This window comes from Puma concolor, chromosome B1, assembly GCF_028749965.1.
Source record: "Puma concolor isolate L17-30 chromosome B1, mPumCon1.1.hap2, whole genome shotgun sequence".
Lineage (NCBI taxonomy): Eukaryota > Metazoa > Chordata > Mammalia > Carnivora > Felidae > Puma > Puma concolor.
In genome coordinates this window covers 240902-268083 of record NC_141670.1, presented here as the reverse complement: position 1 = coordinate 268083, position 27182 = coordinate 240902, and the positions used below count along the sequence as shown (strand labels likewise).

The 27182-nt window shown below is 46.7% G+C and overlaps 1 protein-coding gene and 2 long non-coding RNA genes across 14 annotated transcripts in view; 2 read left to right on the top strand and 1 right to left on the bottom strand.

The window, feature by feature from the left end:
* The window catches only part of LOC147581402 (uncharacterized), an 18804-nt gene extending 17826 nt beyond the window's left edge, over window positions 1–978 (top strand). The window contains exon 3 of the long non-coding RNA XR_015249881.1: window positions 3–978. This is a non-coding gene — a long non-coding RNA (uncharacterized LOC147581402). The remainder of the gene's footprint in view (window positions 1–2) is intronic.
* The window catches only part of LOC147581401 (uncharacterized), a 15063-nt gene extending 4051 nt beyond the window's left edge, over window positions 1–11012 (bottom strand). Inside the window, exons 1-3 of one of the 4 annotated variants that reach the window (XM_086703008.1) lie at window positions 10806–11012; window positions 9014–9265; window positions 1310–1370 (exon numbers count right to left, since the gene is read on the bottom strand). In XM_086703008.1, the coding sequence (XP_086559134.1) occupies window positions 1310–1345 (36 nt within the window). In that variant the 5' untranslated portion in view covers window positions 1346–1370; window positions 9014–9265; window positions 10806–11012. Of the gene's footprint in view, window positions 1–1309; window positions 1371–9013; window positions 10284–10805 lie in introns of those variants that run through there. The other 3 variants (XM_086703007.1, XM_086703009.1, XM_086703010.1) reach the window with 3 other exon arrangements.
* The window catches only part of LOC147581399 (uncharacterized), a 31669-nt gene continuing 15052 nt past the window's right edge, over window positions 10566–27182 (top strand). The window contains exons 1-5 of one of the 9 annotated variants that reach the window (XR_015249871.1): window positions 11401–11515; window positions 13964–14065; window positions 14291–14345; window positions 16818–16897; window positions 19327–19487. This is a non-coding gene — a long non-coding RNA (uncharacterized LOC147581399). Of the gene's footprint in view, window positions 10718–11157; window positions 11290–11355; window positions 11516–12932; window positions 14066–14290; window positions 14346–16817; window positions 16898–19326; window positions 19488–27182 lie in introns of those variants that run through there. The other 8 variants (XR_015249870.1, XR_015249873.1, XR_015249876.1 and 5 more) reach the window with 8 other exon arrangements.

Below are 27182 nucleotides of genomic sequence, written 5' to 3'. Positions count from 1 at the left end.
AGAAATTTTCAAATGCTTTTGAGAGAGCATGTGCACGCACACATACGCACGTGAGTGAGTGTGGGAGAGGCAGAGAGAAAGAGAGAAAGAGAGAGAGAGTCCAAAGTGTGGAGCCTAAACTCAGGTCTGTAAGATCATGACCTGAGCTGAAATCAAGAGTTGGATGCTCAAGTGACTGAGCCACCCAGGCACCCCTAGCAAATATTTCACTAAACACAACTTCTAGTTTTATTATTCAATAAATGTCAGATGATATTGAAGCACTGTCCATAATTCTGCAAAACTGAAAACAATTCATACAAGATGGGAGATCAGCAGGCACATCCTTTAATTTTCACATAACTACACTGTTCATTACAAAGTATAAAGCTAAATGGTTCATGAGCACAAGCCAGAGGCTCTGAGACTTGTGTAATGAAAGACAGTATTTCCTGACCCTTCCTATGGCCTGAGTCCTCCCAATAGCAGTTAACACTGTTTTTTGTTTCTTTATCTTGTGTCTCAGTTCAAGCATACTTAAAGCCAGTATTGTTCTTGTCTCTTCAATTCATCAAAAGTTTCCAGAGGTCCTTAAATTTTATTTTACCTCCTATGCTCCTTTTACTGAATTACAGCCAAAACTAAGAAAACCATACTCCCTATACATTGTTTCCAGTTACCAAATCTGAACAGAGGGAAATTACAAAGAGGGGAAAAGTAGGATTTGGTACATGAGAAGTAATGAGAATTTGTTTTCTCTTTCATAAATTTCAAAAAGTACAAATACATTCTATCAAAACTTTTACAAGGTTTAAATTTGGGGGAAAAAAAGAGAATGACTCCTCATTGGCTTCTCCAGCATGACCACCATTCATCTTCCCTCAATATTAATTAGCATTCCCTGCAGCAAGCACATAGAATACTGCATTGGAGCTCACCTGTGGGAACAGCTGCCTAACTATTGGGCTGTAAGGTTTTGCTCTTAATCATCTTTATCACCTGCACTGACCTCAATCCTAAGCCCAATATAGTCAATAAAATGGTTAATGAGTGTATCTTTGGTGCTAAGAAGGCCATGGGATGGATATGGAAAAAGAAAATCTCTGATACCTGTCTTGTAAATACCCGGCATTAAACTAGGCTGATATCTTAGTGTAACATTGGGAAGGAAATTACCACATGAAGAATCCTTAATTTCATAGTTCTTGGAAAACTTCAAGTTCAGATTCTTGAAAAACTTGAGTGTACTTAGAACATGAATGCTTGTAGGAGATACATAGCCATATGATGGCAATGGACATTTCAGTAGAAAGAATAATTCCCTACTCACTTGTGATTCCATTCTGTCTTCTGGGTTTTCACTCATATAGTCCAAGCAACAGGAGGCAAAGCTGAGGAAGGAGAAAGGAGCCATGAAACTCCAGTTGCCCACATTTTCCATACCCACTTGTTATGAAGCCCCAGTTCTTTACCTGGAAGTGATCCCCAGCACAAACGACAGAAACATGCACTGTACTCCAAAGGAAATGGGGTTGCAGGGGGATGGCTCTCCACTACCAGGGAAAAAGTTAAGGCTCTGACTCTTGTTGCTTGGAGAAAAGATAGAAGTACCCTCAATTTAGGAAGAATGTGAAAACCCACTTCCTCCTGATTCCAAAATAGGATTTCTGGCATATGTGGAACCCTTGTGAAAGTTCTCAGGCTGAGGGATTAGTTTGTGTACTGACTAGCACTTTCCTTGGCTCCTCAGCCCTCTGGTATCTCACTCCATTCCTATTTTTCCCTGCCCTCAGCCCTCTGAATTCCGTATCAATCATGGTCTCCTCCAAGAAGGGTCTCCAGCAATATCACCCCCTCAACATTTACCTTTCGATTTGTTCTGAATGGGTTTGGTTATGAAACAACAGAATTAAGAATGCATTTTATGGTAAGGTTAATCAATTCAGTGACTTACTTCATTTTGAGGATCAATGACACCCATGCCACATATTTAACCCTTAAAATCCCCTGCATCAGAAAACTGTAGGAACATGTGGGTTATGGCATTATTGTCATGTCTAACAATCTTTACAGGGTAGTACTCCCAGAAATTATACAATGAAAGGATTTTAGGAGGGCATTTATTTACTCCAACTAAAGTTTTAGAAAATTGTTCACTGAAATCTGCATTAGATACAACTTTCCTGAATTTCATGGTTTGATTTTCTGTATGTGTATATCTCTGAAAACATTTATAAATTGTAAATCCTCCCCCTAAAACATCCATAGTAAGTAAGTATATTTCATGGAGAAATGATAATAATAAGTCATAAACATAAGTGGGTTCAACTCACCCATTTGTATCTCACATCAAGACAAGATAACAATAGTTTTAGTTTATGTGACTTTGTGCTTGGAAATTTACATACAGTTGTTCATTTATTTCTCAAAATAATTCTGCTAGTTATCGTTTTGTTATTAATTTATTAATCAATGCCATCATCATCAGTCCAGGAAACTTTAGTCATAGGACACAACTACACGCACACCAGCATATACATACACATAAGCATATGTTAGAAAGTGGTATAGGTAGAATTTGAATTTTCCTTTCCTGCCTCCTAATATCAGATTCTTTAAGGGTTACACATCCCACCCAGATTTTACCTGGAATAGTACCCCTAACATTAACGATCAGAGGTGCCACCCTGTTTTTATCTTACTCTCCTTGTTTTTTTTCATAAAATTTGTCCCTGTGTCCATGTTTTCTACCACGTAAGAACCATGGCACTGTCAGAATTCCTAAATGTTAGCCTCCAGCCCTCCTCATTGTTACTGCCCAGTTTAATTCTGTCACCCATTTCGATAGATATTTGCCCAGACTAACGTCATTTATGTCTTTTTCATTATATCTGCTAATCAAGGCCCCAACAGAAAGGGACTCCAAATACCTGCCTGTTCCATGACTGTATCTGGCAGCACAGCATTAGAATACTGACCCTTCTCTATATGTGAAGTCACAACTCACAGTGGCATCCACATATATCTGGCAACACTGTTCTTGTTTGGTAACTAGTAAGTCTTCCATGTTCCTTAAATATTTCAAATCTTCTCCATCCTTTGAACTCTTTGATTTCTCCCCCCACTTTCCAAAAATGAGATTTTTCCACTAAATAAATGAATTATATAACTTGATGTTTTATTTCCAGAGTGAACAATCACTGTAAGAATTGATTTTACTATAAGTAGGATATTTTTCTATTTTATTTTATTGTGGTAAAATTCATACAACATTTACCATTCTAATCATGTTTTTTTAAAGATTTTTAAACAATCTTTACACCCAACGTGGGGCTTGAACTTACAACCCTGAGATCAAGAGTCACACGTTCCACTGACTGAGCTCCACTCCAGTCCAAGTGCCCCTCATTCTAATCATTTTCAAGTGTATGATCCAGTGGTGTTAAATACATTCATAATGTTGTGTAACATCACCACCATCTATCTCCACAACTCTTTCCATCTTCTAAACCTGAAACCTTGTTCCCATTAAACCACTCCCATTCCTCTTCCCCACCCTCACCCTCTGACAACCATGGAATTTCTACGATCTCTAAATAGTATATATTTTAAATTGATGGCAAAGGAATAAAAATTTTAAGATATTAAGACATTCCTAATAGAATATATTATTTTGGAGGAAAAATCATGCAATGTATTTTCCTTTCAGGTAGGATGCCATAAGAAATATTTTGTTGTAGGGGCGCCTGGGTGGCTCAGTCGGTTGAGCGCCCGACTTCAGCCCAGGTCATCATCCTGCACTTTGTGGGTTCAAGCCCCACGTTGGGCTTTGTGCTGACAGCTGGGAGCCTGGAGCCTGCTTCAGATTCTGTGTCTCCCTCTTTCTCTGCCCCTCCCCTGCTTGTACTCTGTCTCCCCAAAATAAATAAACATTTAAAAAAATTAAGAAAAGAAATACTTTGTGGTTTTCTAAACATTTTAATCTTCTGACAGCAAAAGATCTTTAGTATATTTTAGTAGAAAACCATTAGTTGACGAATGTTTTGATTTTCATGTATCTTTGATATGTTCTGTCTTTTCAACCTATTTACTGCAACATCTGAGTCTTTGAGAAAAAAGTGATGATCTCCTTTTGTCATTAATAAATATATGTTTCAAGGGGCACCTGGGTGGCTCAGTCAGTTAAGCATCCCGCTTTCACTCAGATCATGATCTCACAGTTTGTGAGTTCGAGCCCTGCGTCCAGCTCTGTGCTGACATCTCAGAGCCTGGAGCCTGCCTCAGATTCTTTGTCTCCCTCTCTCTCTGCCCCTCCCCCACTCATGCTGTCTCTCTCTCTCTCTCTTTCAAAATAACTAAACATTAAAAAATTTTTAAATAAATTATGTTTCAAGTCAAAGACTATACCAAACAATGAAATTACATGGACGAATAAAGCAGAGAGATCATCTGTTCTTGAGGAGTTGTCTAGTTTAGAACTAGAGATTTTTAAAGAAATAATGACAAGGATATTCTATATACATATACTAAAACATTTCATTTGCGGAAGTGGGGAAACACTCTTAAAATGCACATATCATTTATCTGATACCTTAAAATTTTACTTGGGAAAGCATTAGAAAGTTCAGCAGAGAGGGGCGCCTGGGTGGCGCAGTCGGTTAAGCGTCCGGCTTCAGCCAGGTCACGATCTCGCGGTCCGTGAGTTCGAGCCCCGCGTCGGGCTCTGGGCTGATGGCTCAGAGCCTGGAGCCTGTTTCTGATTCTGTGTCTCCCTCTCTCTCTGCCCCTCCCCCGTTCATGCTCTGTCTCTCTCTGTCCCAAAAATAAATAAACGTTGGAAAAAAAAAAAATTAAAAAAAAAAAAAAAAAAAAAGAAAGTTCAGCAGAGATACAAATAAGCTCACCCCTGTACCTGCACCCTCCCCACCCTCATGAGGGAGCAAGCGTAACACTGCAGACACACTGCAGTGCCCAGGGTGCCCAGGGAAGGAGAACATACTGGCAGGCAGCTGAACAATGGGATAAACCTGAGATGGTGGCAGGCAGGTGGACTTCAGGGCCCAAAGGTCATTGTAACTGGACTCGTCTTTCTTTCAATTTTTAAAGCTAATGGGAAGCCACTGGAGAATTGCAAGCAAGAAATGGGAACAGATATTTGTTTGCAAATTAGTCTTTGCTGAAGAATGCAGTAAAGCAATTAGGAAGAGTTTGATTAATTTTCATACTTAGGTATTTGTCTGGCATAGGGTGTTGACAGTGAAAGCATATGAGAACAAAAGAAAAGGAAGTATAAAAATAATACATTTTTAAGTTTGTCAGTTATTATCGATCGCTAATTATGAGTCAGACTGTGCTAATCATGAGTCAGGCTGTGTATGTACTTAAAAAAAAATTTTCCTCCTTGAATGCATTTAAAATACAATAAAGACATAAATATTAAGTTGCAACACTATGTTACCATATAACCTGAAGATATTTTCTTAGAGATGTAACCTTTGCATTTGGTTGGCCACAGTGTAAAGCAAGCAAGAACTGCTGTACATTTTAATTTTAAGCCTCTGGAGAAGAGTTAAAGCCAAAACCTTCAGTGAGTTTAAAAACACTTATAAACCAAGAGAAGAAAAAAGGAAAGAAGACTTTTCAGTTTTCAGATGTTCACAAATAAACCACATATTTATAAAAGAAGAATAAAAAGAGTAAATAAAGAATGAAATGAAGAAAACAAATTTGACAGAAATTAATAAAAAGTCTGCACAGTGAAATCAAGCAATTACAAAGGACTTATGAAAAAAATAACATTGGCAAATAAAATAGACCGTGTATTCATTTAAAAGCAGTAACTTAAATGTAAGAAAAACAGGAATTATATTGTTATTGTAAATATAGGAGAAATTGGTTAATTTCCAAGAAAATGTTATGAATATTCACTCACAAAGAAGAACAATGCCATCAGCCAATTTTAATACATAAACTATATATATCAGATTCCATCCATACAATGGATTTGTGATTTCTCCCAAAGCACTTATACAACATTGTCAAGTGTAGTTTATTGCAATAATGAATGCTTCAATACTAGAAAACATATTACCTTCATTAAATAATTTTAAATACCCCAATAATTAGATCACATCAATGGACCCTTAGAAAAACATATGACCTTTCAAAATAATTTCAAATCTTTAAAAATCATGTCAAATAGGGGGGAATAATTCTTGCTAATCAAGAAAAGCTCAGCAAACATATTCAGCAGCAGAGAAAGAAGCAGTCTCACTAAAGTGAAGGCTGAGAAAGGAGGGCTGGTGAGGGCTGCAGCCATTCACCACCGCACAGGACACTGGATTCAGGGCAAGTAAAAGAGAGAAAGAGAAGAGCCAAGGGGCGCCTGGGTGGCACAGTCGGTTAAGCGTCCGACTTCAGCCAGGTCACGATCTCGCGGTCCGTGAGTTCGAGCCCCACGTCGGGCTCTGGGCTGATGGCTCAGAGCCTGGAGCCTGTTTCCGATTCTGTGTCTCTCTCTCTCTCTGCCCCTCCCCCATTCATGCTCTGTCTCTCTCTGTCCCAAAAATAAATAAACATTGAAAAAAAAATTAAAAAAAAAAAAAGAGAAGAGCCAAAGAACCGGAACAGGAACTGTTCTTTGAAGACAGGATTTCAAATTCCAAAAAACAGAAGACTTTTTAATGATCATACTTAATACAAATATTTTAAAAAGTAGACAAAGCTATTCTTAATATACTGAAATCAATACTGCTTAGTTAATATAATTTAAAAACTAAGCAAACACACACACACACACACACACACACACACAAAGTCTACTTACAACAGCAAAATATTATGGCTTCCATTTGAAATAATTTTGTAGACCCACATAAAAATGTCTTTAAAACTTTTTGAGGACATAATATAACAGGAGTAAAGCTGCCAAACCAATTCTTAACCTAGAGGACATCATGACATAAAAACCTCAGTGACTACAGAAATTCGGTGCAATCGAAATGTAAAAGTTTTAAATTTTTAAAAATTTACATTTTTAAATTTAAATTTTATGTATTCACATACAAACTGAGAATTATCTTAAAAGTCAATTTTGTGTCAATTTTGATTTTGGGTGGGGCTATAGCCAAAACAATTTGGAACAGAAAAAACATGAAAGTAGGTCAAATTCTATCTGAAAATACATTATCTGAAACTTTAATGTTTATTTTTGAGAGAGACACAGAACATGAACAGGGGAGGGGCAAAGAGAGAAAGACACACAGAATCTGAAGCAGGTTCCAGTCTCTGAGTTGTCAGCACAGAGTGGGGCTCAAACTCACCAGCTGCAAGATCGTGACCTGAACCAAAGTCAGACGCTTAACCAACTGAGCCATCCAGGCATTGCTACATTATCTGAAACTTTAACACAATTGAAATGAAGTACTTAAAATAAACAATATTCAATGCTATATTACAACTGAATGGGACATAACACTTTTAAATGTGCAATAGGTGATGCCTTCCACAGGAAAAATAAAAAGCATGAAGAAAGGATTTTGGTTCACCACAAAAACATAATACCAAAGTGCGTAAGTGCCTGTGTGTATATCGTTAAATCACAAAATAAAAAATAGTATGTAAATGCACATCAAAAATGAATTAGAGGGGTGCCTAGGTGGCTCAGTCGAAGCATCTAACTCCTGATTTCAGCTCAGGTCATGATTTCATCGTTTGTGAGAGTGAGCCCCACATCAGGCTGTGCTGACAGCATGGAACCTGCTTAGGACTCTCTCTCTCTCTCCTCTCTTTCTGCCCCTCCCCTGCTTGTGCTCTTTCTCTCTCTCTCTCTCTCAAAATAAATAAATAAAGAATTGGAAAAACAATTAATTATACATAGGTCTACAAAAACGAAAAAAAATTATACATATGTCTAGTGAAACGAAAATAAAAACAAAGGGTTGTCATTTCATCCAAATCTGTATGTATGTATGCACATAATGTGTATATGTAATTAATTCCTGGGTTTTGCAGGGGGGGATGCCTCAAGAGTTGGTCAGTGATAAAGATTTCCTTGCAGTTTTGGGGGGGGGGGGTGGGTCACTGGGCCAGAATCTATCACAACGTGAAAGGTGCTACTTCTTGGCCCAGCAAACTCCTACTTACCCAGAGTGTAGAAACCCTCAGCCAACTGCAGAGACGTTGATTCTTTACAGATCCTTGAAGACTAAATCTCACTGGGATCGATGTGCTGTTAACAATTTAAAACCCTCTTTATGTCAGACACTTAGGTTGATTTTAAATAACAATTAGTGAATAAAGCACTCATCACGTGTGAAGTGCCGCCGTATTTTGTCATGGCTATTGGTTTGTAATCTCTGCCTTCTATTGCAAATTGTTAATAGTTTTAGCTCAAATGCACACATTCACTTTGTTAAACTTCAAATACATTACACAATTGGGTGCCACAAATTTCCCCTTATTGGTATTCTTTTCCAGGATTTTTCAGGCACTCCTGAGATTCACTACTAATGTGTGCACTTTCTTTAATCCTGGTGTGTAAAGAGCTAACAGTACATCCAGATTTGGTGCACAGTCTGTATGGGCAAACCTCACTGATACCACGGTGTCCAGTCCTTTCCCTACTTGATGTCTGGGCATGAAGCACTTGTCACAAAGACCCTCTAAACAGAGCCACTTCACAAGTTCTATGTCGCTGGCTCACAGAGAGATGGAACTGGTCTGGAGTGGGGAGAATTCTGAGGGAAAGTCGTGGGTGAGTGAGGAAATGTGTCAGGCAGGATACCTGAGTGTCAGAGATCAGAATGTCCTAAGAACAGCATTTCAGGAAGGAGAGGGTAATCATCAGATAAAAGAACTTTTCCAGTTTGGAAAATGTGCCAATCAGGTCTTTGAATAGCTTGTCCCATTCCTGGGCTACGAGCACTCAAGTGGGGAGGAAAATCAGCGCGTGGAACAGATGGCCCTCTACCCTCCACTAAGCCACCAGGGAACAGGGACAATAAACTTGTAAATGGAGAGGAACACATGTTACCGTGTGCTTCACAATACCCTGAATCCTGGTGAAGCCCACACGCCACGTGGTAGCCGTGGGAATGTGAGTCTTTGTGTCCCATTCAAGTCACACTCCTTGCACTCTTGTAGCGTATGCTGAACACAGGACCACCAAGGAAGGATGTGCAGGCTTTTCCTTTTCTCCAGTCTCTGAGCTTCCCAGGCTCCCTTCCATCCATTAACATCCCAAGTGCTGTGCCTTTCCATCACAGAGCCAAGTCTCACCTCCTCACTAGAGAGATACCTTTGTTCAGCGATTATTTATAAAATTCTTGGGCTTTCCCTCCCCAGCTTCCCTGTGCTGTGTGTGTTTTGGGCCAGGCAGAGATGTGAAAAGGAGGCCAGTGGAGGTAACCATTACTGGCCTTATACATGAGTTGGATTGCATTTGATAGTGGTAAGGCTTGCCCTTCTCACCCCTGCTCCTGAAAATTCCTGCCCGTATTTCTCCTGAGCAAGAGCAGCGTCTCTATTTCATGGTTTTACTCATACTGATTAAAAGCTTTTAACTTCTCTTTTTACCAGAACATCACATTTATACATCAAAAATGGAATATTAAGACCTAATTATTGGCATGCGGAAACGTACAAGGTCAGGCAGGTATGGAAGTACCTTTGAGCAATGTATTAATCATGATGAGACAAGTTAGAACAAAGGTTCCAGGACTATGCAGCCAATCCCACGATATTTGGTGAAAGAATAACAACAAAAAAGGGCAAAGGGAATTCAAAGAAATCATAAACTTAGTTGGAAACCTTAGCTCTCAGACCATATAATTAAAATATCGAGAAAAAGGAAGATGTTGAATATTAGAATACCTGTTTAAACTTTGTTTTGAATGTCAAGACAAAAATCATCAGTATCTCCAACAACTGCACACAGAAATATTGTAAAATTATTTACTAGTCAGCAAAACACTTTCAGTATATAGCGGACAGGAAAAGCACTGTGGCCTCATAGTTTGAATGTGACAAATAATTTAATAGGGAAAGCAATTTAGAAATTAAAAAAAAATTAATGAGACTGCAATCCAACCTGCTATCGCCCAATGCTACTGTTGGTCAAAGTCTGATTACATACTCTGTCCCTATTTCCGTACTGATCTTTTCGTCTCTTTTCACATACTGAACTATCTTCTCCCCAGGTCACTTTCTTTCTCACTGTCACTGTTCCTGTGAAAGTCCATTGTAACCACCCACCTCCCATCCTCCACTTGACTCTCCCTTACTCCCTCCATCTCTATATTGTGCCTCTTGCATCCTCATCCTGCGGACACAACTGGACATTCAAAGGGATGGGATCACAGTTGATCTCTGCCCAGAAGAGCTCCCTTTTCCAGTGGGATGTGGACAGGGCAAACACAGCGTCAGACACAGCCAGCGGGAGCAGGATTGGGACGTTAAGTACACGGGGGTTCCTAGCACGGGATCGGTCTCTGCCGTCAGGCCGGGGCCCACGAGCCTCGCTGAGGCGGTGACCGTGCTTCCGGCCGCGGGAGGACGAGGATGGCGAGGGTTTCAGAAGAGGACTGGGTTCTGTGGGAGGCCTCCGAACGACTTCAACCGGAAACGGACACGGACCAGAGGACCGAGGAGCGGAGGGATCGACGTCCTGAGCGTCTCAGGGCAACGCTGAACTCCCCCCGGGACTGACGGGCGGCTACGGGGCCTGAGGCGGGGACCAGTAAGTGGCAGGAATCCTTGGGCCCCGGCTATGGAGAATGGGGCCGGGAAGGGGCTGAGGTAAACCTCAAACACCACAATTCACTTACCGAGCGATACCTGCTCTTCCGGAAATCCGCTTCCGGGTTAGTAAGAAATTACGCGAAGGGCGTGGCCTGGGGAGGAAGAGAGGGGACCGGACGTCTGCGGAGGGGCGGGCCAGCGTGGGGCCGCACTGAGAGAGGGTGAGCGGAGAGCGGGGACCACACAACAGTGGAGGGGCAGGGCCCGTGTAGGACGTGGCTAGCGTGGGGAGGAGCTTAGGGAGGGTGAGCGAAGTGGACGGGACGTCACGAGGACTGTGTAGGTCGTGACGAGCGTGGGGCGGGGCCTAGGGAGGGTGAGTGGGGTGGGGGTGGGGCCAGTGCCGGACGTGGCCAGCCTGAGGCGGGGCCTAGTGAGGTTGAACTGAGACCTAAAGGGGCAGAAGCGGAGGGGTGGGGCCCGTGTAGGGAGGATGAGCAAAGACCAGAAGGAGACGTAAGCGGTGGGGCGGGTTCGGTGCAGGACCTGGCCGCGTGGTTCGGGGCCTAGGTAGGGTGAACTGGGAGGGTGCGTCCCCGGAGGGGCGGGGTCGGTGTTGGACGTGGCGAGGGTGGGGCGGGGCCGGGTTGTGGTGTGGTCGCGTCCCCCTCCCTCCCGCCTTTCCGGTCCTGCTCCTTACGTCCCACAGGACGCGGGCTGCGTGTTCAGGTGAGTTTGGGGGTGTTTGGTGTCCGAGGAGCCGGCTGCCTGCAGTGACTGTTTCGGGCAGTTCCAGGTGAGACTTAGAGCCCCGAGGCCTCTTACACTGTACGCGCCAGTATGTCCGCGCTAGGGTGACAGGTTTGTGCACAGCCCCGGTTGACTGGACACGCCGGGCTGGAGGCACGAGTGTCGCGGGACCCCGGCGGCCGCGCTTGGCGCTAGTTAGTGGGCCGAGCAGGACAGGCGGGGTCTGTGCTGCTGGCGGAGAGCCGGCGGGAGAGGCGGGACGTGGCCCAGAGCAGGGGGTGCTCAGCGGGAGGCTGAGTGTCCAGGATTTGGGGAGAAGCGTGGGTGCCACCGAGAATCGCTTTGGGTCGTTAAGTCGTCGGTGTTGCAGCTTCACGTTTTCCCGGGGAGACTCCCAGAGCTATCTCAAAGTGTGTAATTGTTTAAGAAAAAAATCAATGACGTTTGTTAAAGCACAGTTACGGATACTTTTTTCAGGCAGCGGGGCTATCTCCACAAGTGGGATTTTGTAGTGCAGAGGGGGAAATTGGACTCAATTCTGAATACAGCCTGGCGGTATAGCTAAGGAGCAAAGGCAGGGCGTCAGTGGGTAGAAAATAAATAAGATGAAATATGAGGGTTAAGGGGGATTGTGACAACAATGACTAATAGGTTTCTTGCTGAAGATCGTCCAGGACGATCACACATCAGCTGTGGGTTAGTGGAGGATCCGGGATCTGGCCAGATATTGTGGGGGCTAGGGGCAGCCTGCTCCAAAATGTACCACAATGACATATTGATTATTTTAAGTAAAAATCCCTTTTTTAAAAAGTTTATTTATTTTGAGAGAGAGTGCGAGCAGAGGAGGGGCAGAGAGAAAGAGAGAGAGAGAGAGAGGGAGGGAGAGAGGGAGCAATCCAAACTGGCTCCATGCTGTCAGCACAGAGCCTGATGCAGGGCTCAAGCTCATGAATGGTGAGATCATGACCTGAGCTGAAATCAAGAGTTGGATGCTCAACTGACTGAGCCACCCAGGTGCTCCTTAAATAAGAATTACTTAGGAGACAGGCTATGCTAGGACACTCAGACCCTCCTCTTTCTCCCTGGAGGCAGGAATTAAATCTGGTATGTGAAAGGTATCATCGTACTGATGAGACGAAAACTTTCTAAAGGGCTAATATACAAAGGAAACCATTTTAGATTTCTTTCTAGGTCAGCATAACTGTACATAAACTTGTTCAAACCCCAACCCTGATTCCACCACACATGGCCTGTGCATCTGCTTTGCGAACGTGGCCTAAAGCCTAAAGGAAAACCTTCTTGTCCTAAAGGAAAACCTTCTTGTCCTAAAGGAAAACCTTCTTGTCCTAAAGGAAAACCTTCTTGTCCTAAAGGAAAACCTTCTTGTCCTAAAGGAAAACCTTCTTGTCCTAAAGGAAAACCTTCTTGTCCTAAAGGAAAACCTTCTTGTCCTAAAGGAAAACCTTCTTGTCCTTGCGATATGGATCAACACTTCCTACTCCCTGCATTCCATTACGCTAAAACTTGTGATTCCCATCTATGTGTTCATCTTTAATCTGTTGACCTTGTATAAGATGTAAAAAGTGTATAAACCTGTAAAAACTGTTCATTCTCTGGAGCCCTTTCTTCCCTGTGGAGAGTGTGTTTCCCGGGTAGCTGTCCTAACTTGGGCTGGAATAAAACTCTTTTCTTCTAGAGATTCTAATTGGTGTGTTCACTTTGCATCCACATTTCTTGTAGTCAGCAGGGTACGGCGCTTGATTCCAACCCAGGCCTTTTGTGCCCTTCTAACTTCTCTGCACCTCATGGGCTTATCAAGTGAGTTCTCATGATATCCCAACCTCCTCAATTTAGATTGAGGGTCCTGACTCGTATTCCAGTTGTTGAAGGTGGCCGGTTTAGGTAGGAATAACCTAGAGGGATTGGAGTTGATGGATTGGTTGTTTTACTTTGTCATTATACTAATTGATGATATAAGGCTTAAGGAAGTTTTCTGGCTAGAAATATGAGTGACTGAATCATTCAGCTCAGAAGAGAAGGGACATTTGCTCCTTCTGGTCAAATGACACTTTGAGGAGCCCAGCAAAGAGAGACACCTGGGAGACCTTGACTGCTGAAGAAGCCCCGGACCCCACAGAGGCAGCCAGTCCCCAAAAGGACTGACAGTATCAGATGAAGCCTCAGAAAGCCATTCAGAGTGCCCGCCCGTCACCCTGCAGGCTGTGCAGGTGAACAGGTTAGGCCAGACCTTCATAGGCCTGGAACATCCCTGGCCACCTGGGGCCAGCTCCCAGGGTGCTGACTGTGCAGGGCCGGGTGGGGCAGGTCGGGGAGCCAGGACCCAGAACCGGGTGATGTCCAGCCAGGCTAGGGGACTGGTGGAACTTTTGGGGGGTTCATGTCAGCATCTGCATTTTTCCAAGCCTTACCTGCACATTTGGGCATATTGGTATCCCTTAGGGCAGACTTAGAGGACTTGGGTTTGTCCTGCCAGGTCTGGGCCTGCCCACAGGACCAGGGAGCCAGCCAAAGGTGGAACCTGGGAGCCTCGAGTGTTGGGGAAGCCTGGGAACCTATCGCGTAGCCTGTCTAAAGGGTGAGTGACTGTGGCCAGTTGAAGGTTGCCGCCTCAGAAAGATTTTCAGTGTGTGGGCTCCCTCTACCTGGGGATTGGACAGATAGATGTAGACTGTTAGTGTTGTGGAAGTTTTTCAGTATCGGCCCCCAAATCTCCCGAATTCATATTTCTGTGTTAGAAAAATGCACACATTTCATTCCAGAATGTATTGCTAAAAATGTGTGGACTGCCTTTTCTGTGCAGGACTATGTGGCTGCAAGGTATTCTTCACTATGACACCTGGGAGACTTGATTCTTGGTAAGCCAGTGACCCCATTAGTAGCCACTGAGTTGAAGTACGGACTGCCTCCGAAGAAGCACTCTGGGGTAGGAGGGCTCTCTGCCCTGGTGGCTGTTGGGGTGGTTCCAGAGCGAATCATGGCTCCAGTGGCCTGGAGGGTCTTAACTGGCCCCACTGCCCTCAAGCGGTCGAAGAGGGGCTGTACTGTGCATCCACGAGCACAAAACCCAGCAAAGCCAGCAATGTGAGCCAGCTGTTGAAGTTGGCCCATTAGGAGGAGAAAGCTGCCTCATTTTAATCACTCATCAGAACCACTGAGCATATTTTCCCTGAGGGCACAGGTGGAGGAATCTAGGCAGCTCTGTTCAGGTTGGGGGGTGTGGGATGTTCTCGGGGACCCTACAAACAGACCCCTGGGAGCCACGAGTGTTAGAGGATCCTTGGGCCCAATCAGGCATCCAGTCCGAAAGGGCTCTGTGTGTGGCCAGTTTCAAGCTGCCACCTTTGAAAGCATTTCAGGGAGTAACCAGTCTGGACCATGGTGGTACGTAGGTTTGGGGCACCAAACTGAGCCCAACAGCCCATGAGGTTACCAGCAGACAAAAGCAACGTGGTAGTGAGGGGCTTGACTGTGCACCCTCAGGCTGAGCCTGATCATCGGGGACCCACGATGAGAGATGTCTGACAGGGCGTGAAAAGGAGGCCCAGGCCTGAGGGACTGTGTGGAGTCGAAAAGATGAATAGGAGGGAGGGAGAGTCTGGGCCCTGGAGCAGGCTGTGGATTGACCCCTCAGACCTCAAGACAGACCCCAGGGAGCATGGTTGTGTGAGAAGCCTTGGGACCCACAAAGCCCCCAGTTCCAAAAGGGTCTGTCTGTGCCGGCCTGAAGCTGCTGCCTTTGGAAGAATTTCAAGGAGTAACCCCTCTCCACCCTCGGATGGTGCAGTTTGGGACACAGGCCCAAGCCCAACATTCCCGGAGGGGCTCAGCTGAAAGAGTTGGTAGGGCAGGTAAATGAGGAGGGCTGGCTATACATGCAGAGGCCGCTCAGGCCTGAGGGGAAGCCTGGACCTGAGTTGGGAGACCACAGCCCCAGCCCCAGAGCAGGCTTCTAGGGGGCCAGTCTGATCCCAACAGCCCAGCATGGCCCTGACCAGCAGGGTGGCCTTGGAGGCCAGTGATGGGGGCTGAGCACACATGGCCGTTACATGGCTGCCACAGGACCCACATGGCCTGAACCTTAAAGAAACAGCCATAAGCAGAGCCTAGGCCTGGGACCAAGCTCTCAGTGGCTCGTGGCATCTGCGGAATCCAAGCCACATCCTAGACAATTGCATGCGTCACCCCTGAAGCAGAGCTGGAGGAATCTGGGCTGACTTGACAGGGAAGAGGCCAGGTCACAGGTGCCCCTGATACCAGTCTCACTGGAAGCCTTAGCTGACATGGAGGCCTCCCCTGGAGGCCAAGCTATAAGCAATTGCACTGCCTGATCAATACACCAGCTGGCTGGGGTATGCTTCCACAGAAGACCCCTGGGGGCCTTGATTGCTGGTGAAGCTGGGGACTCCATTTGGCAGGCAGACAGGCTACATGGGGACTGACTGCCACCTCTGGAAACTTCGGAGGGTTGGCTCAGTATTGTGACCTCAGGGTTGGGATCCTGCTGCCCAGGAGGCTATGTGGGTGCTTTGGGTGTGGGCAGAGCTCCACAGGCAGAGAGAGAGCCGGCTTCCTCAAAACAGGTAAAAGGGTGGCTAGTGTGCGTGATGAGACGTGCAGGTGCAGGCAGCCAGGGACCAGCAGAGGCAAGTGTGTGGAGAGATTGGGTGTTGTGGGTAGGCCTTTGGCTGTCCAAGTCCTCTGCCTGATTCCCAGCTTTGTGCTCCATAGATGAGCATACTTTTCCTCCCAAAGGTAAAGCCAGTGGAGCGTGGACTGCCTTGGCCAGACAGGGCCAGTCTGTCTGGGCCTGGGAACCCGGATTCCTGGTAAGCCCAGAGCCCCATCAGGGAGGCAGCCAGCTGCATGGGTACTGACTGTTGGCTCATAAACATTTTGTAGGGGAGGGTATCTTCTGCCCTGGAGGGTGTTCAGGTGGTTTGAGAGCCACTTGAGGCCCCAGAGGCCTCAGGCAGGCCTGTCTGGGGTTGTCTGGGGGACCCACCAAACACAGACCCCTGGAAGCCCTGGGGCCAGCCAAGCGCGCAGTGCAAGAGGAGTCTGGCCAGTTTCAAGCTGCCACATCAGAAAGAATTTGGGAGAGGAAGCTCTCTGGACCCTGGGATGTGCAGGTCTAGGCAAACTGACCAAGCCCAACAGACCAAGGGGAAATTAGCAGACTTCTGGGTGTCCTTCACAGGTGGGCCTACTGGGCCTCACTATCCTGCCCAGGGGGGATTTGAAGAGACCGGACAGGTAAGGACCTTTTTTAGGGGCAGGTTTGAGGAGGAGAACGTTTCTTTTCTGAGAAACGATATCTGTTATTTCAGAGTGAAGTAAATTTTGCCCCCAGAGGTCCACCCTAGGACCCCAGGATGTGACCTCATTCAGGAGTAGGACCTTTGCAGATGTAAGTAGGTAATAGGAGTCATTAGAGTGGCCCTAATCCTGCATGACTTACGTCCTTGTAGGAAGAAGAAAAGCCATTTAAAGACAGTGATGGAAGGGACACAGCCAAAGAATACCTGGAGTCCCCGGAAGCTGGAAGAATCCAGAAGGACCCTCTTCTGGAGCCTCAGCACTTTCACAGCTGGGAGTTGTGGGTGGGCCTCAGTGGAGGGCAGCGCTGTGGTCCCTGACAGTTCCATGTCCATGCACAGCGGCCGTGGAGCAGCTCCCACAGCCTGCTGACCAGCCAGCTGGTCTCCTGGGAAACTGGGGTGCTGCATATCTACACTTGGCTCGGCCATCACAGCCTTCCTCCCAGGGCTCCGGTCTGCACGGGACTTGGGGCCAAGGGGATCTGGGCTTTCAGCCTCCACACAGGGGCCTCCAGGGGCCCAGTAATAGTGCCAAGTGTGTCTGCCAGGATGATGGAAAGTGCACTTCCATCCGTGTGGAATGGGAGCTGGGAGTTCTCCTTACTTAACTAAATTGAGAGCAGAGAGGGTGCATAGTATTCAGCTATAAATAGGAGTAGGGTGGACACATGTGCCCAGTGAGAGAAACCAGACCTAAAAGGCCACGAAACGTCCAGGACAGGCAGGTCCACAGACGGAAAGCACCCTAGTGGTCCCTGGGGGCCGGGGAATGAGAGGTGGCCACCTAAGGGTGGGATAATGGGGATTCGGACTGTGGCGATGGTTGTACCACTCTGTGACTCTACAAAACAACACTGAGGTTTACAGTTTATTTTTAATTTTTTATTATTTTTTTAAGATTTTTTTTAAGTAATCTGTACACCCAGGATGGGGCTCGAACTCACAACCTGAGATCAAGGGTTGCACGCCCTACCAACTGAGCCACCCAGGTGCCCCTGAGGTTTATTTATTTATTTATTTATTTTTTCAACGTTTATTTATTTTTGGGACAGAGAGAGACAGAGCATGAACGGGGGAGGAGCAGAGAGAGAGGGAGACACAGAATCGGAAACAGGCTCCAGGCTCTGAGCCATCAGCCCAGAGCCTGATGCGGGGCTCGAACTCCCGGACCGCGAGATCGTGACCTGGCTGAAGTCGGACGCTTAACCGACTGCGCCACCCAGGCGCCCCTGAGGTTTATATTTTAAGTGAGTTCATTGTATGGTATGTGAATTATATCTCAATAAAGTTGTTGTCAGGCAGCAACAGCTAGGGGATTCCAGCTGCACATCCAGAATCTGTCACAGGAGTTGAGAATGTGGCAGAACCTGCCCGGACCGCTGAGGGTCCTTACAAAATCCCTGCAACATGAAACACGTGGGGCCACAGCATGTTTAGACCTCAGCCAGCAAGGCTGGATTCTGTGGACTTGCTGTCCTCCCTTACAGACAAGGCATCGCCCCCCAGGAGAAGGTGAGGCGGCTTGAACAGCCCTTCTTTCTTGGGTACATTTCTTCTTTCCCTCCCAGGGATGGTGGCAGCCGAACTTAGAGCAGCCAAGGCAAAAGTGTGATGCACAAAACAACCGAGAAGTTTGACCAGGTGTGGTGGGCTCCACGGAGTCCAGGAGCCCAGGGCCTGAGGTCACAGGAGCTTCCTTCTCAGCATCATTGCCCTGTACCCCCAAGTATGGGGCATTTGCTGACATACTTGAGGGTTGAAGGCATTATGATTTCACTGGTAGAAGCCATCCTACTTCTGGCACTTTGTTTAGGAAGACCACTTTTTAAAAAACAAAGAATAACCTTATATGTTAGAAATTATGTTGTATATGTGGGAAATATAATCATAAAATTGTAATTACGGAGCCGTCATCCAGATCAAGAAATAGAGCATAGATGGTAAGTGCCCAGAGGTGCACGGCCCTCTTAAGCTCCTCCCTGCCATGAGATAACTATTGCCCTGAACTTGGTGGTGACAGTATTGTGGTGCTTGTGGCACGCCCCACATATGCACCCATAAATAAGAAACCCAGCTCTGCCTGGTTTCACCTGTGTGTGTGGGAAGTACTAGTGCAGTCTGATTTATCCTTGTCATTGGCTCAGTATTGTGTCTGTGACATTCTTCTACAAAGATACAATCTTTAAAATAACTTTTGTGGGGTACCTGGGTGGCTCAGTCGATTGAGCATCCGACTTCGGCTCAGGTCATGATCTCATGGTCTGTGAGTTTGAGCCCCGCGTTGGGCTCTGTGCCGACAGCTCGGATCCTGGAGCCTCTTTCGGATTCTGTGTCTCCCTCTCTCTCTCTGACCCTCCCCCGTTCATGCTCTGTCTCAAAAATAAATAAATAAAATAAAATAACTTTTATGAATTTTAATGTGAAGTTAAAATTTATTTTATTGCTGTGGAATATTCCATCACAGGCATGTGCTTAATTCATGTCTCTGTTCTGCTTCTGGTTTGTTTTTTTTTTACAGAGTGAGTGTGCATGAACTGGGAGAGAGACAGAAGGAAAGAGAATCCCAAGCAGGCTGCACACTCAGCACGGAGCCTGACACGGGGCTTGATGCCACCACCCTGGGATCATGACCTGAGCCAAAATTGAGAGTCAGATGCCCAATGGACTGAGCCCCCCCAGGTACCCCTCCATTGTGTTTCTGATGGCATTCAGATTGGTTCCAGATTTTGTCTCTTTGTACTGAGAATGTCCGTGTTTGTGTGTCCTAGTGTGTGTGTTCTTGTGTTTGTGTATAACTGAAGGTCAGAGTATGTGCATGTTTTACTTTACTATGTAATGCCGAATTGTTTTCTTTTTTTCTTTTTTAAATTTGCGTTTTAGATAACAATATTGGTTTCAGGAGTAGAATTCAGTGATTCATCACTTACATGTGGCACCCAGTGCTCATCACAAGTGTCCTCCTTTTTTTTTTTTTTTTTTTTAATTTTTTTTAACGTTTATTCATCTTTGAGAGACAACAGAGAGACAGGGTGTGAATGGGGGAGGGGCAGAGAGAGAGGGAGACACAGAGGCTGAAGCAGGCTCCATGTTCTGAGCTGTCAGCACAGAGCCTGACTCCAGGCTCGAACTTACGAACATGAGATCATGACCCAAGCTGAAGTCAGCCACCTAACCGACTGAGCCACCCAGGTGCCCCACAAGTGTCTTCCTTAATGCCCATAACCCATCTCGCCCATCTTCCTCCATCAACCTTCAGTTTGTTCTCTGTTGTTAGAGTCTCTTGTGGTTTGTTTCCCTCTGTTCTCTCCCCCACATATGTTCATCTGTTTTATTAAATTCCACATATGAGTAAAATCATGTGGTACTTGTCTTTCTCTGATTGACTTACTTCAGTTAGCATCATACACTTTAGTTCCATCCACGTTGTTGCAGATGGCAAGATTTTGTTCTTTTTGATCACCGAGTAACATTCCATTGTATATATATATATCACATCTTCTTCATCCATTCATCAGTCAATAGACATTTGGGCTCTTTCCATCTGTTGGTCATTGTTAAGAATACTGCTATAAACATCAGGGTGCATGTATCCCTTTGAGTCTGTAATTTTGTATCCTTTGGGTAAAATACCTAATTGTGCAATTGCCTGATCATAGGGTAGTTCTATTTTTTTTTTAATGTGGTAAAATAAACATAACAAAGAATGTACCATTTTAGGGGAGTGTCAGTGGCTCAGTTGGTTAAGCGTCCGACTTCGGCTCAGGTCATGATCTCATGGTTCATGAGTTCGAGCCCTGTGTTGGGCTCTGTGCTGACAGCTCGCACTCTGTTTCTCTCTCACAAATAAATAGACATTAAAAAAATTTTTTAAAAGAATGTGTCATTTTTATCATTTTTAAGTGTACTATTCAGTGGCATGAAACACATTCACATTCTTATGCAACTGTCCCCACCATCATCTCCAGAACTTTTTTCCCGTTTTGTAAAACTGAAACTCTGTCCCTATTAAATAGTCCTCTCATCTCCAGCCACTGGCATCCACCATCTTGTCTCTATGGACCTGTCTACTCGAGGGACCTCCTATGAGTGGAATCATACAGTATTTGTTCGTTTTGGGGCTGCCTTCTTTCATTCAGCATCATGTCCTCAAGGCTCATCCATGTTGTAGCAGGTGTCAGAATATCCTTCCTTCTCAACACTGAGTATTCTTGCATTGTCTGGATAGACCACAGTTAGCTGATCCACTCATCTATTGATGGGCAGATGTATTATCTACATTAATTTCTCATATCTTAAAATATTTGAATATCTTCAGAAAGTCCTGTGAATCAGGTCTTTTACCATTAACTTTTCTCTTTAACTTTTTATTTTTTGATTAAAAATTTTTTTTTTAATTTTTTTTTTTTTTTTGAGAAAGAGGGAGACACAGGATCTAAAGCAGGCTCTAGGCTCTGAGCTATCAGCACAGAGCCCAATGTGGGACTCAAACCCACGAACCATTAGATCATGACCTGAGCCGAAGTCAGACGCTTAACTGACTGAGCCACCCAGGTGCCCCTTAACTTTTTATTTTGAAAACCATCAAACAGGAAAAGGTAGAATTCAAAAACTTCACCTGCATTCAGCAATCAATGCTTTGCCGCATTCACTTTATTCTCTGCATGCGTGTGCATGTGTGTTTACTGGAACCACTTGCAAGGTGGCTGCAAACTGCAGTGGGCCCTCATGCGTCACTGGGATTGCTCCTGTGTGACCGTGCTACAGTCATTGCTCTCCGGAACTTGAAATGGCTGGAAGACAACATCCCAGTGAAGAATCTGTGTGGATTGCCATGCCTGTCTCAGGAATGCCCTTCACACTTTCTTTTTGTCCCATTCAGAGTCCAACTAAGGGCCATGTTGCATTTAGCTGTCCTGTGCATGGGTTCACTTTAAGCCACAAGCTTGGTGGGTTGGAGAGCCCAGGCTTGTCGTATGGAAGACACCCCTGCTGTGCTTCTGGTCTCCATGTCCCTGAACTTAGTTCCTTCCTTGGGGTCACTCAGCATGACCCTACTCGGACTGGGCCTCTTTCTACAGACAGTCCTCATCACCAGGTTGGGGTCCTGCTCACCCTCTCCCGACTTTAGAATCAGCAATGGGGGCTTTGCCAGCCCCCCAGCCCATCTCCCTCATGGGAGACCCTGTACTTTCAAAGAGCATGAACCTGGACATGTCTGTTTGGAAGTGTCGTGGAGTGCAGGGCCCACAGCAGGCAAGGTGACACGCATGGCCATGGCAGTAGCCTTGCGGTGGTGTGGCAAGTTCAAACATTTCCAGGTTCTCTGCTCAGAGCGGCTTCTGTGTCATGACCTCTTCACGTCCTTGCCTTCAAAGACGACACAGTGCGTGTCCTGAGTGTCAGCCGTGTATACACAGTGGCCAAACGCCACAGAAGTAGTCTATCAGTGCTCTGTCCCAAGGGCACTGATGTGAAGGTGGACGTGGGCCCCTGCCACAGAGGCAGGGTGTGCATGCTTTTGGCTGCCCCAAGCAATCATAGGCCCTGGCCCCCGGGGTGGATGGACACCAGCACCTGGTGCCCCGTGCTGGGCCAGCCTGGGCCGGTCCCTGCTGAGTGCCCAGTACATGCAGCAGGTGGGAACACTTCACATCACAGCCACCTCTCTGTGCAGGAGCCCGGTCTGTGCTACTGCAAGTTTCTGGCATCCCCCTGGATCCTGACCATCAGGTGGCCAGAGACATTGGTAATACTTGCATCTCATTTTGAAATGTTTAAAAATGGGATGGTCCTGTGTATTTTCCTGGTGAGTGTGTGTGTGGGTTGAACCTCAGTGTAGTTTATGTCCTCCTTCCCAGCTCACGGTGAGCTCCCTGCTCATCTAAGAGGAACCATGTGCTCCTTGAGAGAGCAGTGCTAGGCTCGCTTACCTGACCACGTTCTGCGGACATGGTACATGGAGAGCCCACCGTGTCCTGTCTACACTGGGACATTTAGTTCTGACTATGTTCTGTCTTCACAAGACTTGTAGACCTGATTGTGTTCTCTCTATTCAGTATATTTAGACCTGGCCATGCTCTGTCTACACTGAATATATGTAGACCTGCCCAGCGCTGTCTACACTGGGACATTTAGACGTGTGTGTTCTGTCTACAATGTGTCATGTAGGCCAGTGTTCGGTTTACACTGGGCATTTAGTCCTGATTGTGTTCTCTATGTTGTCTATCCTGGTACCTTTACATTTGACCATGTACTCTGTGCATTAGCCTCTAAACGTCATTTTGATGATCACGGTTGAAATGACCACAAAGGGTTTCTATAGCGCTTTAAATCCTGCGTGGACATGAGTTAGAACAGAGACTGTTCTAGAGCCCTGAGAAGCTGGCTCCAGCACAACAGCTGCACGTGTCACGGAGGTTGGTGACTCTCTAGGTGACCCTCATATCGTTAATTCCCTAACATCTCACAAGTCCAAACCATCTTAACAGTGAAGGTGTACAGAGTTTTTCCTCACAAAGTGCACTGAAAATTTGGAGATTGAGAACAGGCCTTGGAATTGGTTAGACACATGGTTTAACCTCAGTATGGGGAGTTGCACAACCATGGCCTATGTTCAGATTTTAGTGCTTTGAGGTCTGGGGTGCACAACTGAGACTGCCTTGTTTGGGTAACCTTGCTAAGACCCCAAGTGTGGTCATGGGTCCTGGCGAGGGTGTGAGGTGCATGGGGGTCTTGGCACATGGTGGGGGCTGGGAGGACAGTGAGGTGTGGGGGCCTGGTGCATGGGGGATGGATGCAGGGCATAGGGGTCTCTGTGCACAAGGCAGAGGTGTCCCAAATGCAGCACTGCAAAGATGGGAACTTGTAGGGGTACAGAGGGCTGCACGTGGGGATAACAGCATGGGGTATTAGCAGAGCACATGGGGCACGATGTCAGGTGGGCACCTGCTCCACAGACATCCCCTGGGCACCCTGGTTCTACAAGCTGCCCTGGACTCACCTTCTGGGTTAGCACCTCCAGCTTTGAACTCCCTATGGGGTTCACCTTCCTTTGGGGTCTCCTGCAGACTTTGTGACCACAGGTGCAGTGTCTGGGACATTTGGGGGTCTCCCTGTGTCGGTATGGGTGATGGTCCCAGATGCAGGGTGAATGTGGACGTGTGATCACCCCAGCTCAGGGTCTGGGGAACTTGGGCCCCCCTCTGTCAATAAGGATGAATGATCCTACGTGCAGGGTCTGGGAGATATGGGGTCACTCTGGTAAGTGTGGACGTGTGACCTCCCCAGCTCAGGGTCAGGGAGATTTGGGGGTCCTCCTGTGTCAGGATGGTTTAGTGACCACAGGTGCAGTGTCTGAGACATTTGTGAGTCCCTGTGTGACACTATGGATGAGTGTCCCCAGTTGTGGTGTCTGGGAGAGGTTGGGTCACCCTAGTAAGTGTGGACCTGTGACCACCTCAGTTCATGATCTGGGAGATTTGGGAGCCCTCCTGTGTCAGTATGGGTGAGTGAAGTCAGGTGCAGCATCAGGGAGATTTGGGGGGGTCTCCCTTGTCATTATGGGTGAGTGATCCCAATTGAAGCATCTGAGAAATTGGGGGTCCCTCTGTGTCAGTTTAGATGAGTGACCCCAGGTGCACGTTCTGGGACAAGTGGGGCCACCCTGGTGCCTGTGGATGTGTAACCACTCCAGCTCAGGTTTACTGAGATTTGGGGGTCCACTGTTCTAGCATGAATTAGTGACCGCAGGTGAGGCACTTGGTAGAGTAGAGGTCACCATGGTGTGTGTAACTGTGACCACCCTACCTAGGGGTCTGGAAGATTTGGGGGTCTCCCTGTGTCAGTATGGATGAGTGACCCTAGGTGCAGCATCTGGTAGACGTGGGGTCACCCTGGTGAATATGAACGTGTGTCCACCTGAGCTCATGGTGTGCAAATTCGGGAGGCCCACTTCATCAGCATGTTTGAGTGACACCAGGTGCAGAGTCTGGGAGAGGTGGGATCACCCTGGTGAGTGTGAAGGTGTGACCACCCATTCTCAGGGCCTGGCAGTTTTGGGGGTCCCCCTGTGTAAGTACTAATGAGTGACCCCAGGTGGAGTGTCTGGGAGATACGCAGGCCCCTCTGTTTCAGTATGGATGAATGACAGCAGTTACAGGGTCTAGGAAAGATGGGGGTCACCCTGGTGAGTGTGGACATGTGACATCCCAGATCAGGGTCTGGAAGATTAAGGCTCCCTGTTTGTTATTATGGTTGAGTGACCCTAGATGTAGGTCTGGGAGGTTTGGGGGTCCCCCCATTTCAGTATGGATGTGATCCTTGGTGCAGATTCTGGGAGAGGTGGGGTCACCTTGGTTAAGTGTGGACGTTTTACCACTCTAGCACAGGTTTTGGGAGTTTTGGGGATCCCCTGTGTAAGTATAAATGATTGGTTGCAGTTGCAGTGTCCTGGAGATGTGGGGTCACCCTGGTGAGTTTAGATGTGTGACCACCCCAGCTCAGAGTTGGGAGATTTGGTGGTCCCCCTCTGTCAGTATGAATGAGTTATCCCAGGTGCAAGGTCTGTGAGAGGTGGGGCACTCTGGTGAGTGTCACTGTGTGACCACCCCAACTCAAGTTCTGTGATATTTTGGGGTCTCCTCTTTCAGTATGAATGAGTGACCCCAGGTGCAGTGTCTGGGAAAGATGAAGTCACCGTGGTGAGTGTGGATGTGTGAGCACCCCAAATCAGGATCTTGGAGACTGGGGGGTCCCCGAGTCAGTACAAATGTGTTACACCAGGTGCAGGATCTGGGAGACGTTGGGTTACCCTGGTGAGTGTGGACATGTGATCACATCTACTCAGGGCCTGTGAGATTTGGGGGTCCTTTTGTGTCAGTATGGATAAGTGACTCCAGTTAAAGTGTCTGGGAGATTTGGGAGTCCCATGTGTAAGGTTGAATGATTTACTCCAGGTACAGGGAATGGGAGAGTTTGGGTCACCCTGGTGAGTGCGGATGTGTGACCACCCCAGCTCAGGGTCTGGCAGATTTGGGGGTCCCCCTTTGTCAGAAAGAGTGAGTGACCCCAGGTGCAAGGTCTGTGATACTTGTGGATCTCCCTGTGTCGGTATGGATGAATGACCCCCGTGGCAGAATGGTGGGTTCACCCTTGTGTGTAGACATGTGATTACCCCATCTCAGTGTCTGGGAAATTTGGGAGTCCTTCTGTGCTAGGCTGGATGAGTGACCCCAGATGCCATGTCTGGGATATTTTGTGGGTCCCTTTGTGTCACGATGGATAAGTGACCCAAGGGGCACAGTCTCAGAGATTTGGGGTTCTCCTGTGTCACTTTGGTTCAGTGGTACAGGGTATAGGGTCTGGGAAATTTGGTGGTCCCCCTGTGTAAGTATGAATGAGTTACCCCAAGTGCAGGCTCTGGGAGAGGTGAGTTCACCCTGGTGAGTGTGGATGTGTGAACCACACCAGCTCAGGGTCTTGGAGATTAGGCTGTACTCATATGTAAATATGTATGAGTACCCCAGATGCAGAGTCTGGGACATTCTGGCGTACCCCTGTGTCAATATGGATGAGTGACCTCAGCTACTGGGTTGGGGAGAGATGAGGTGACACTGGTGCATGTGGATGTGTGACCACCTTGCTCATAGCCTGGGAGATTTGTGGGTCCTTGTCTGTTAGTATGGATGAGTGATCCCACGTGCAGTGTCTTAGAGATTTGGTGTTCCTTCTGTGTCAGTATGGATGAGTGACCCCAGGTGCAGGGTATGAGAATTTTGGGGGTGTCCCTATCAGTATGGATGAGTGACCCCAGGTGAAAACTCTGGAAGAGGTGGGTCACCCTGGTGATTGTGGGTGTGTGATAACCCCAGCTCAAGTTCTGGGAGTTTGGGGCATCCCTCTTTGTTAGTATGGACGAGTAACTCACTTTAATGATCTGGGAGATTTGGGGGGTCCCTCTGTAGCAGTATGGATGAGTGACCCCAGGTGCAGGGTCTGGGAGATTGGGCATTCCCTCATGTCATTATGGATGAATGACTACAGTTATAGGTCTGGGAGATTTGGAGGTCCCCCTTTGTCATTATGGATGAGTGACCCCAGGTGGAGTGTCTGCGATATGTGGGGTCACCCTGGTGAGAGAAGATGTATGACCACCCCCTATAAGTATGTGGGAGATTCGGAGGTCCTCCTATGTCAACATGGGTGGGTAACACCATTTGCAGTGTTTGGTAGATTTGGGGGAGCCCTATATCAGTATGAATTTTTACCACAGGTTCAGGATCTGGGAGACATGGAATCACCCTGGTGAGTGTGGACATGTGACCACTGCAGCTCTAGGTCTGGAAATTTGGTGGTCCCCTTTGTCAGTATGGTTGA